Consider the following 11,478-nt stretch of genomic DNA (forward strand, 5'->3'; position numbering starts at 1 on the left):
TTTTCCAATCCAGTAACCAGGACAGAGAGAGAGACATTTTCCAATCCAGTAACCGGGACGGAGAGAGACATTTTCCAATCCAGTAACCGGGACGGAGAGAGACATTTTCCAATCCAGTAACTGGGACGGAGAGAGACATTTTCCAATCCAGTAGCCAGGACAGAGAGAGAGACATTTTCCAATCCAGTAACCGGGACGGAGAGAGAGACATTTTCCAATCCAGTAACCGGGACGGAGAGAGAAATTTACCAAAACAGTAACCGGGACGGAGAGAGAGACATTTTCCAATCCAGTAATCAGGACAAAGACAACTCTTTCCAAACCAGTAACGAGGATGGAGAGAGACATTTACCAAACCAGTAACCAGGATGGAGAGAGAAATTTACCAAAACAGTAACTGGGACAGAGAGAGAGACATTTACCAATCCAGTAACCGGGACGGAGAGAGACATTTTCCAAACCAGTAACGAGGATATGAGAGACATTTTCCAATCCAGTAACCGGGACGGAGAGAGAGACATTTTCCAATCCAGTAACCGGGACGGAGAGAGAGACATTTTCCAATCCAGTAACCGGGACGGAGAGAGAAATTTACCAAAACAGTAACCGGGACGGAGAGAGAGACATTTTCCAATCCAGTAATCAGGACAAAGAGCGACTCTTTCCAAACCAGTAACGAGGATGGAGAGGGACATTTACCAAACCAGTAACCAGGATGGAGAGAGAAATTTACCAAAACAGTAACCGGGACAGAGAGAGAGACATTTACCAATCCAGTAACCGGGACGGAGAGAGACATTTTCCAAACCAGTAACGAGGATGGAGAGAGACATTTACCAAACCAGTAACCAGGATGGAGAGACACATTTACCAAAACAGTAACCGGGACAGAGAGAGACAGACATTTTCCAATCCAGTAACCGGGACGAAGAGAGACATTTTCCAAACCAGTAACCAGGACAAAGAGCGACTCTTTCCAAACCAGTAACCGGGACGGAGAGAGACATTTTCCAAACAAGTAATCAGGACAAAGCGCGACTCTTTTCAAACCCGTAACAAGGACGGAGAGAGACATATTTCAAACCAGTAACCAGGACAAAGAGCGACTCTTTCCAAACCAGTAACCGTGACGGAGAGAGAGACATTTTCCAAACCAGTAACCAGGACAAAGAGCGACTCTTTCCAAACCAGCAACCAGGATGGAGAGACACATTTACCAAAACAGTAACCGAGACAGAGAGACATTTTCCAATCCAGTAACCAGGACGGAGAGAGAGACATTTACCAATCCAGTAACCGGGACGGAGAGAGAGACATTTACCAATCCAGTAATCAGGACAAAGAGCGACTCTTTCCAAACCAGTAACGAAGATGGAGAGAGACATTTACCAAACCAGTAACCAGGATGGAGAGACACATTTACCAAAACAGTAACCGGGATAGAGAGAGAAACATTTTCCAATCCAGTAACCGGGACGGAGAGAGACATTTTCCAAACCAGTAACCAGGACAAAGAGCGACTCTTTCCAAAGCAGTAACCGGGACGGAGAGAGACATTTTCCAAACCAGTAATCAGGACAAAGTGCGACTCTTTTCAAACCCGTAACCGGGACGGAGAGAGACATTTTCCAAACCAGTAACCAGGACAAAGAGCGACTCTTTCCAAACCAGTAACCGGGACGGAGGGAGACATTTTCCAATCTATTAATCAGGACAAAGCGCGACTCTTTTCAAACGCGTAACCAGGATGGAGAGAGACATTTACCAAACGAGTAACCGGGACAGAGAGAGACATTTACCAAACCAGTAATCAGGACAAAGAGCGACTCTTTCCAAAACAGTAACCAGGATGGAGAGAGACATTTACCAAAACAGTAACCAGGACGGAGAGAGAGACATTTTCCAATCCAGTAACCAGGATGGAGAGAGACATTTACCAAACCTGTAATCATGTAAGAGTAAGACACTTTCCAAACCAGTAAACCGGACCAAGAGATTTTAATGAGCAAACAAATGGGATTTGGGAGTGCGAAGGAGGTGAGGGATCCAGGTGGGAGATATGTGATTGTGAGTAGGGTATTTGAAGGGGCACCGGTAGTGTTGGTAAATGTGTATGTCCCAAATTGGGATGATGTGGGATTTTTGAGAGGGTTGCTGGCAGCAATCCCAGATTTGGCCACGTACCAGTTGATCATGGGAGGAGATTTTAACTGTACTGGAGCCGAGGGTGGATAGATCAAGCTCCAGGTCAATGGGTAGGGTACGAATGGCAAGGGAGCTGGGGGGGTTTATGGCGAGGATGGGTATAGTGGATCCATGGCGCTTTCAGAACCCAGGGGGAAGGGAGTATTCCTTCTTTTCACACATCGAGAAGGTGTATTCGAGGATTGATTACTTTGCAGTGAGTCGGAAGATTTTGGTTGGGGTGGAGGGGATAGTTATCTTGGACCATGCACCCCACTGGCTAGATACTCAGTTCAGTACGGGATGAGAGCAGAGACCGGGGTGGAGGTTTGACTCGGGGTTGTTGGTGGATGGAGGTTTTTGTGAAAAGGTGCGGTTGGCGATTAGGGATTATGTGGAGTTCAATCAGAATGGGGAGGTGTTGGCGGGCATTTTTTGGGACGCACTGAAGGCAGTGGTCCGGGGAGAAATTATCTCATTTACAGTTCCGGCGAATAAGGAAAGGAGGGCGGAACATGGCCATCTAGTGAGCGAGATAGTGGAGGTGGACAGGGAATATTCGAGGGTGCCCACCGTGGAGTGATTGGCAAGGAGGAAAAAGTTGCAGGGGCAATTTGACAGGCTGACAACGGGGAGGGCGGTAGGGCAACTGCGTAGGGCAAGAGGGGTGCAATATGAGTATGGGGAGAAGGCGAGCCACATGCTGGCGCACCAGCTGCGGAGGCAGGCTGCATCCAGGGAAATATTGAAGATCCGGACTGGGGCTGGGGATGTGGTGTCAGAGACAGGGAAGATAAATGAGGCATTTAGAGAGTATTACCAGGGACTTTATGAGGCAGACCCCAGGAGGAGAGGAGGGGGACATGGGGCAGTTTCTGGATGAGCTGGAATTTCCCCAGGTGGAGGAAGCAAAGAGGCAGGCGTTGGAGGAGCCCCTGGGTCTGAGGGAGGTGCTGGATAGTATCAGGGGTATGAAATCGGGAAATGCCCCTGGGCCGGATGGGTACCCGGCAGAATTTTATAAGGAATTTGCGGTGGACCTGGCACCACATCTGTTGGAGGTGTTTAATGAAGCACTGGAGAAAGGGGAGTTGCCGGGGATGATGAAGCAGACAGTAATCACACTAATCCCAGAAAAAGGGAAGGATCCGGAATGTGGATCGTATAGACCCATATCACTATTGAACACGGATGAGAAAGTATTGGCTAAGTTGTTGGTGGGGAGGATGGAGGATTGTGTCCCGGGGTGGTTGCAGAAGATCAAACAGGCTTCGTGAATGGCAGGCAGCTCGCGAGTAATATAAGACCACTGTTGAATGTGGTGATGAATCCGTCGAGAGCTCTGGTACCGGAGGTGGTGGTGCCCATGGACGTGGAGAAAGCTTTTGATCGGGTGGAGTGGCGGTAATTGTACGAAGCTTTGGAAAGGTTTGGGTTTGGGCCGAGATTTGTGGCATGGGTGCGGTTGCTGTCTGTGGCGCCAAGAGCGAGGGTTAGGACGAATGATGTGAGCTCACGAAGCTTTGACTTACACAGGGGTACGAGGCAGGGGTGCCCGCTGTCACCGCTGCTGTTTGCGCTGGCTATAGAGCCATTGGCGATGGCTCTCAGGGGGTCGGCAGAGTGGCAGGGGATAATGAGGGGACAGAGGGAGCATCGGGTGTCGCTCTATGCCGATGACCTCTTGCTGTCTGTTTCAGATCCGTTGGAGAGTATGGGAAGGATTATGGGCCTGTTGGGGAGGTTTGGAGGATTCTTGGGATACAAGCTGAATGTAGAGAAAAGCGAGGTATTCCCGGTGAATGAGCTGGCACAGCGGGTTAATATAGGGGGGATGACATTTATGGTAGCGAGGGATAGGTTTCAGTACCTGAGGATTCAGGTAGCGAGGGAATTAACTGGGCTCCATAAGTGGAACTTAACAAAGCTGGTGGAGGAGGCCAGGGAGGATCTTAAGAGGTGGGATACACTGAACTTAACGTTGGCGGGGAGGGTCCTAGTGGTGAAAGAACGCTTACTGTCGCAGTTGCTGTTTTGCAAAGCACTGCTCAGCGTCCTGGTTACTGGTTTGGAAAGTGTCTCTCTCTGTCCCGGTTAGTGATTTGGAAAATTGCACACTGTCCTGGTTACTAATTGGAAAATGTCTCTGTTTGGATTACTGGTTTGGAAAATGTTGCTCATCGTCCTGGTTACTGGTTTGGAGTGTTTCTCTTGGTTCCAGTTACTGGTTTGGAAAGTGTTACCAAACACCCTGGTTCTTGTTTATCTTTCAGGCTCTCCCGATGTTTAAACCAAAGGCCTTTTTTCGGAAAGTGGACACAATCATCTCTGACTTTGTATGTGCGGGGAAGGTGCCAAGGGTGGGGAGGACCCTGCTGCAGAAGCAGAGACAGCGGGGGAGGGGGGGGGGGGGGGGGGGGGCAAACTTGCTTCATTATTATTGGGCAGCAAATGTGGACAAGGTGTGGCAGTGGTGGGAAGGAGACGGGGTAGAGTGGGTTAGGATGGAGGAGCAATCTTGTAAGGGGTCTAGTTTTAGGGCTATGGTGACGGCAGCATTGCCAATGGCTCCGAGTAGGTATTCAGGGAGCCCAGTGGTGCAGTCCACGGTGAAGATATGGAATCAGCTGAGGAGGCATTTTAGGGTGGAAGGGATATCGGTGCGAACACCGCTGTGTGAGAATCATGGGTTTGAGCCGGGGGGGATGGATAGTGTATACAGGAGATGGAGGGAAGTGGGGCTGGTCAAGGTGAGGGATTTGTATTTGGAGGAAGGGTTCACCAATCTGGAGGAGCTAAGGAAGAGGGTAGAGCTGCCGAGGGGTAGTGAGTTCAGGTATCTATAGGTTAGGGACTTTGCACAAAAGGTCTGGAAGGGGTTCCCTAGATTGTCGAGATACACCTTGCTGGAGACTGCTGCTTCCGGATGTGGAAGGGGAGGGAAGAATTGGGGATATATACAAGTGGCTGGGGGAGCAGGGAGGCTAGTGGGTGGTGAAGATCAAGGAGAAATAGGAAGCGGAGTTGGGAATGGAGATCAATTGGGAAGTATGGAGTGAGGCACTGCAAAGGTGCCACATCTCTTGTGCAAGGATGAGCCTGATACAGTTTAAGGTTGTGCACAGAGTGCAAATGACTCAGGCGAGAATGAGTGGGTTCTTTCACGGGGTAGCAGATGAGTGTGAGAGGTGTGGGTGATGGCCAGCGTATCATGCGCACATCTTTTGGGGTTGTGAAAAATTGGGAAGATTCTGGGCGGGAGTGTTCGCGATCTTAGCCAGGATAGTGGAGGAGGGAGTGGACCCGGACTCTTTGGTGGCGATATTTGGGGTTTCAGAGAAGCTGGAGCTCATGGAGAGGACGAAGGCTGATGTCTTGGCGTGCACCTCTCTGATTGCACAGCGGCAAATTTTGCTGGAGTGGCGGTGTGCATCGCCACCGGGGTAGCGGCTTGGTTGGGAGACCTGTACGACTTCCTGTGGTTAGAGAAGGTAAAGTATGAGTTAAGGGGCTTAGCAGGGGAGTTTGAGAAAAGGTGGGGGATGTTTGTGACAGTGTCTGAGGAGCTGTTCATCGCGTTTGGGGGGGGGGGGGGGGGGGGGGGGTAAAAAAGGACAAAGAAAAAGAGAGGGAGACACACTTTCCAATCCAGACAGAGAGACACATTCCAAACCAATTACTGGGATGGAGACACATTCCAAACCAATTACTGGGATGGAGACACATTCCAAACTAATAACTGGGACAGAGAGACACTTTCCAATCCAGTAACCGGGACAGAGAGACACATTCCAAACCAATAACTGCGATGGAGACACATTCCAAACCAATTACTGGGATGGAGACACATTCCAAACCAATTACTGGGATGGAGACACATTCCAAACCAATTACTGGGATGGAGACACATTCCAAACCAATTACTGGGATGGAGACACATTCCAAACCAGTAACTGGGATGGAGACACATTCAAAACCAATTACTGGGATGGAGACACATTCCAAACCAATTACTGGGATGGAGACACATTCCAAACCAGCAACTGGGATGGAGACACATTCCAAACCAGCAACTGGGATGGAGACACATTCCAAACCAGCAACTGGGATGGAGACACATTCCAAACCAGCAACTGGGATGGAGACACTTTCCAAACCAGTAACTGGGATGGAGACACTTTCCAAACCAGTTACTGGGATGGAGACACTTTCCAAACCAGTTACTGGGATGGAGACACTTTCCAAACCAGTAACTGGGATGGAGACACATTCCAAATCAGTAACTGGGATGGAGACACATTCCAAACCAGTAACTGGGATGGAGACACATTCCAAACCAGCAACTGGGATGGAGACACATTCCAAACCAGTAACTGGGATGGAGAGCGACTTTCCAAACCAGCAACTGGGATGGAGACACTTTCCAAACCAGCAACTGGGATGGAGACACTTTCCAAACCAGCAACTAGGATGGAGACACTTTCCAAACCAGTAACTGGGATGGAGAGCGACTTTCCAAACTAATTACTGGGATGGAGACACATTCCAAACCAGTAACTGGGATGGAGACACTTTCCAAACCAGTAACTGGGATGGAGACACTTTCCAAAGCTGTAACTGGGATGGAGACACTTTCCAAAGCTGTAACTGGGATGGAGACACTTTCCAAAGCTGTAACTGGGATGGAGACACTTTCCAAAGCTGTAACTGGGATGGAGACACTTTCCAAACCAGTAACTGGGATGGAGACACATTCCAAACCAGTAACTGGGATGGAGACACTTTACAAACCAGCAACTGGGATGGAGAGACTTTCCAAACCAGTAACTGGGATGGAGAGACTTTCCAAACCAGTAACTGGGATGGAGACACTTTCCAAACCAGCAACTGGGATGGAGACACTTTCCAAACCAGTAACTGGGATGGAGACACTTTCCAAACCAGCAACTGGGATGGAGAGCGACTTTCCAAACCAGCAACTGGGATGGAGACACTTTCCAAACCAGTAACTGGGATGGAGAGTAACTTTCCAAACCAGTAACTGGGATGGAGACACTTTCCAAACCAACAACTGGGATGGAGACACTTTCCAAACCAGTAACTGGGATGGAGACACTTTCCAAACCAGTAACTGGGATGGAGACACATTCCAAACCAGTAACTGGGATGGAGACACTTTCCAAAGCTGTAACTGGGATGGAGACACATTCCAAACCAGTAACTGGGATGGAGACACTTTCCAAACCAGTAACTGGGATGGAGACACTTTCCAAACCAGTAACTGGGATGGAGACACTTTCCAAACCAGTAACTGGGATGGAGACACTTTCCAAACTAGTAACTGGGATGGAGACACTTTCCAAAGCAGTAACTGGGATGGAGACACATTCCAAACCAGTAACCGGGACAGCGAACAACACTTTCCAAACTAGTAACCTGGACAGTGAACAACACTTTCCAAACCAGTAACCGGGACAGTGAACAACACTTTCCAAACCAGTAACCGGGACAGCGAGCAACACCTTCCAAACCAGTAACCTGGACAGCGAACAACACTTTCCAAACCAGTAACCGGGACAGCGAGCAACACTTTCCAAACCAGTAACCGGGAGAGCGAGCAACACTTTCCAAACCAGTAACCGGGACAGCGAGCAACACTTTCCAAACCAGTAACCGGGACAGCGAGCAACACTTTCCAAACCAGTAACCGGGACAGCGAGCAACACTTTCCAAACCAGTAACCGGGACAGCGAGCAACACTTTCCAAACCAGTAACCGGGACAGCGAGCAACACTTTCCAAACCAGTAACCGGGACAGCGAGCAACACTTTCCAAACCAGTAACCGGGACAGCGAGCAACAGTTTCCAAACCAGTAACTGGATCGTCGAGGGACAACATCAAGGGGTCAGTGTTAGGACTCCTGCTCTTGCTGATGACAATCTGAATTGGTGTACAGAGAAAAGTTCAAAATTTATGAACAATGCAAAAGCTGTTCATATTGTGACCTGTGAAGAGGATATTTCAAAGGCATATGGACAGGTTGGTGTAAAGGGTGGTAAATGCACAGAGGCTTGAAGTGATTCTCTTGGTGGGAAGAACACGGAAACACAATATAAAGTCACGGGTAAAATACCAAAGGGGTGCAGAAGCCAAGGGTCCTGGGTCTCTATGAGCAAAGATCGCTGATGGCGGCAAGACTGGTTGAGAGCAGTAAATAAAGCATACGGCATCCTAAGCTTTATTGATAGGGTCATGGAGTACTAAAGCAAGCAAGTTATAATAAACTTGTACGCTGGTTCACCTCAGCTGGAGTATTGTGTCCAATTCTTGTTGCTTTATTTCAGGCAGAATGTTAGGGCATTGAAGAGAGTTCAGAAAAAGTTGATGAGAATGATTCCAAGGACTTCTGTTACATCGATAGATTGGAGAAATTGGGAAGGGGGGGGGGGGAGCTCTTTTTCAGACCTCTCTGAAAATGTTCAATACATGTTTGCAGCATGGGAAGATGCAATTTAGTCCACCGTATCATCCTCTCCTCCAAATATTTGTCCACTTTTCCTTAATGGAAGCAAGGTCCGTGCTTCAATTGCTGGCTGGAGACGACCTCCCCAACATACTTTTTTCTCAAAGTTAATTCAGAACATTTCAAATTGTACATTATGAAGAATGCAATAATATTTAACTTTTCTCCATGGAGCAATGTTGCACTCCTGAGGTGCTTCAGTACATTTACTATATACATTCCATGGCAAGCACACACTGGGGTTCTTGAAAGTTACCAGACCCTCAGTGCAGTATGGCTGAAAGGCCTGCTTAGACAGAGGTCTTTCACATTGTGCCATTAATGGCAACTGCCCTGAGCTTCATATATAATATAATAATCTTTATTGTCACAAGTAGACTTACATTAACACTGTAATGAAGTGTCTGCGACAATCCCCTAGTCAATGCATTCTTTCGCACCTGGACCTTGGGAGTGTTCCAACTTGGCTGTGGACAATTGCTTCCCCTCAAAGATCACTAAGTTTTGGGAAGACCAAAGAGCGTCTTTTCACCGAGTTGCTGATTCTCCAGCAGCAGCAGACGTTTGTCTGGGTGTGAACCCTGGGAACTGCCCTCACAGCACAGGAGACGGTTATATTTTCTGCATTTCAAGTTGTGCAACGAGCACACACAAACAACTAGATGCCACCACCAAATCCAATGCATCTACACACATGGTTCAGTGACAGTCACTGAACAGGAGTGGGAAGCCCAACTCTGGGTACTAAAGTCAATGATCGAGTCCTGGCACAGTGCAGCATTAAACCTGGGACTGTCTTGTTCTAGAGCCTGGGTTTATACAAACATTCCCTCATACTCCTGGTCAGGTGGCAATACTCATGGCTCAGTCACCAAGGCAACCCCAGTAGCCAGAGACGAGCTGATAAATAATAGGCTGCTCCATTCACTAAAGCAACACATTCAGCTGCACGGCTCCAGTCCAACAGGCTGAGGCTTCGCCGGGGATATATCAAGCCCCATGGAACCTTACCCCGACCCTGCCACCTCGCGCATCAGGCCCCTCACGCTGCGTTCACTCACCCGGGTCGCTCTCCAGCTCCAGCCAGCCTTTATTCATGTTCTCAACCGGCTCTCCATCACTCCCACAGCCCAGGCCCCACAGCACAGTCGGAGCAGGCCGCAAAACGTCATCAGGCTGCGCCCGCGCCTGCGCAGTAGCCGGGTTTCTGCCCCTCTTGCCGCCACGTCTGTGCGGGGCGATCTCATTGCAATGAGGGCTGCTCCCCCTGTTGATCTGTAGTCAACTTCCCATCAATTTAGAGGGGCAGCCTGTCTAATTCTGGTTTAAGATTGCCTCATCTAGGTGTGTGTCGCTTTAGGTGGGTAAAAAATGGATTTGCAACCTTAGTGATAACAGCTCAGCGCTAAAGAAAGTAACAAAGTGTAGATGCTGGAAATCTGCATTAAAAATAAGAATCGATTTCCTGTATTTGCAGTCATATAAACAAAAAAATAGCAGTTTCCACTCTTCTTCAATGCAATAGTTAATACACCGGGCAAGTTTATATACTCTGCTAAATAGTCCCAGTACTACCTGCCAGGTTGCCAACCCTCCAGGATCTGGAGCAATCTCCAGGCCACTGCTGTGCGCAACTCTGGAGAAAAAATATCGGGGAGTTCAAAACATTTGATTTCTTTTTGTCATTTTCTTGGACCATTTCTCTTTACCAGATATAAAAATGCTGAAAATGGAGGGGAAAAAAGTGGTTTGGCTGGCATTCTAGCACGATCCAATTCTGTAATGAGTCTTTTTGCCTTCCAATTGGGTAGGAAAACAGTGCATCATAAAGATGGATGTGTTGGCCGACTAATGAATGAAGGGTGCAAGAAAGTCATGTAACAATACCTCCAGGACCACATATAATCACAGTTTCATAGTTAGCAAACCTAGTCACCACCGTTGTTTACAGTAGATCTAGGTGGCCATTAGCAATGAAAGAGAGTGAGTGGGGCCTGTCAGTGTGTTAACCACTACATTTGGGAAGAGGAAGGGTAAAATAAAGGGAAAAGGAATACACAAAGATGGCAGGGGTAAATGGAAGGTTGCATAACTTTTTAAAAAATTTTCAAGGGCCATTTTGTGTCACCGATAGACGTACGTCCTTCACATATTTAGTTGTGGGGGTGAGACCCATACAGACAGACGAAATGTTCAAACTCCACATGGATAGTCACCCAGGGCCGGGATTGAACCCGGGTCCTTTGTGCCGTGAGGCAGCAGTGCTAAACATTGCGCCACCATAAGGTTGCATAACTTGGGAGTGTGGTGCAGTTTAGGGAAGAGAGTGGTAACATGAGCTACAGAATGAAAGGAAAGACTACTGGTTAAATTGAGTGGGAAGTTAAATTGGCAAGAGGGTGAGGGACACAAATATGAATAGGGTTAGTTGGAGAAAAAGATTCCTTGGGAATTCGAGCACAGTGATTCATGAACTGATTTGGAGGGGATTGAGTAACTATTGGGTAAATGATGATCTGTTGAAAATTGTCAGTTTGTTTACCTCTTTTTTTGAGTTAATTACGGTAAGTATATAAAAACATAAATGAACAAAAATGCATCACATTTAGCATCAAATTTGGACAACTTGCAAGGGAGCATGATCTCAGATCTGCTTAAAATAACATTTAGATTTTGTTCTTCAGCTTCCATGTATGTATCTTTCTTTTCCTCCAATTTCCACATAATTATACAAAATTTTACTCAAGTCTTCATCCAATTCTCTTTTGAA

At 47.8% G+C, this 11,478-nt stretch overlaps 1 protein-coding gene across 2 annotated transcripts in view; it reads right to left on the reverse strand.

Annotated features, from left to right (window-relative positions):
* Positions 1 to 10,441, reverse strand: part of bap1 (BRCA1 associated protein-1 (ubiquitin carboxy-terminal hydrolase)) — an 81,230-nt gene extending 70,789 nt beyond the window's left edge. The window contains exon 1 of one of the 2 annotated variants that reach the window (XM_038810801.1): positions 9,770 to 10,441. In XM_038810801.1, coding sequence (XP_038666729.1) covers positions 9,770 to 9,806 — 37 coding nt within the window. In that variant the 5' untranslated portion in view covers positions 9,807 to 10,441. Of the gene's footprint in view, positions 1 to 9,091; positions 9,700 to 9,769 lie in introns of those variants that run through there. The other variant, XM_038810802.1, reaches the window with a different exon arrangement.
* Positions 10,442 to 11,478: the final 1,037 nt, after the last annotated feature.

This window comes from Scyliorhinus canicula, chromosome 11 (assembly GCF_902713615.1).
Source record: "Scyliorhinus canicula chromosome 11, sScyCan1.1, whole genome shotgun sequence".
Lineage (NCBI taxonomy): Eukaryota > Metazoa > Chordata > Chondrichthyes > Carcharhiniformes > Scyliorhinidae > Scyliorhinus > Scyliorhinus canicula.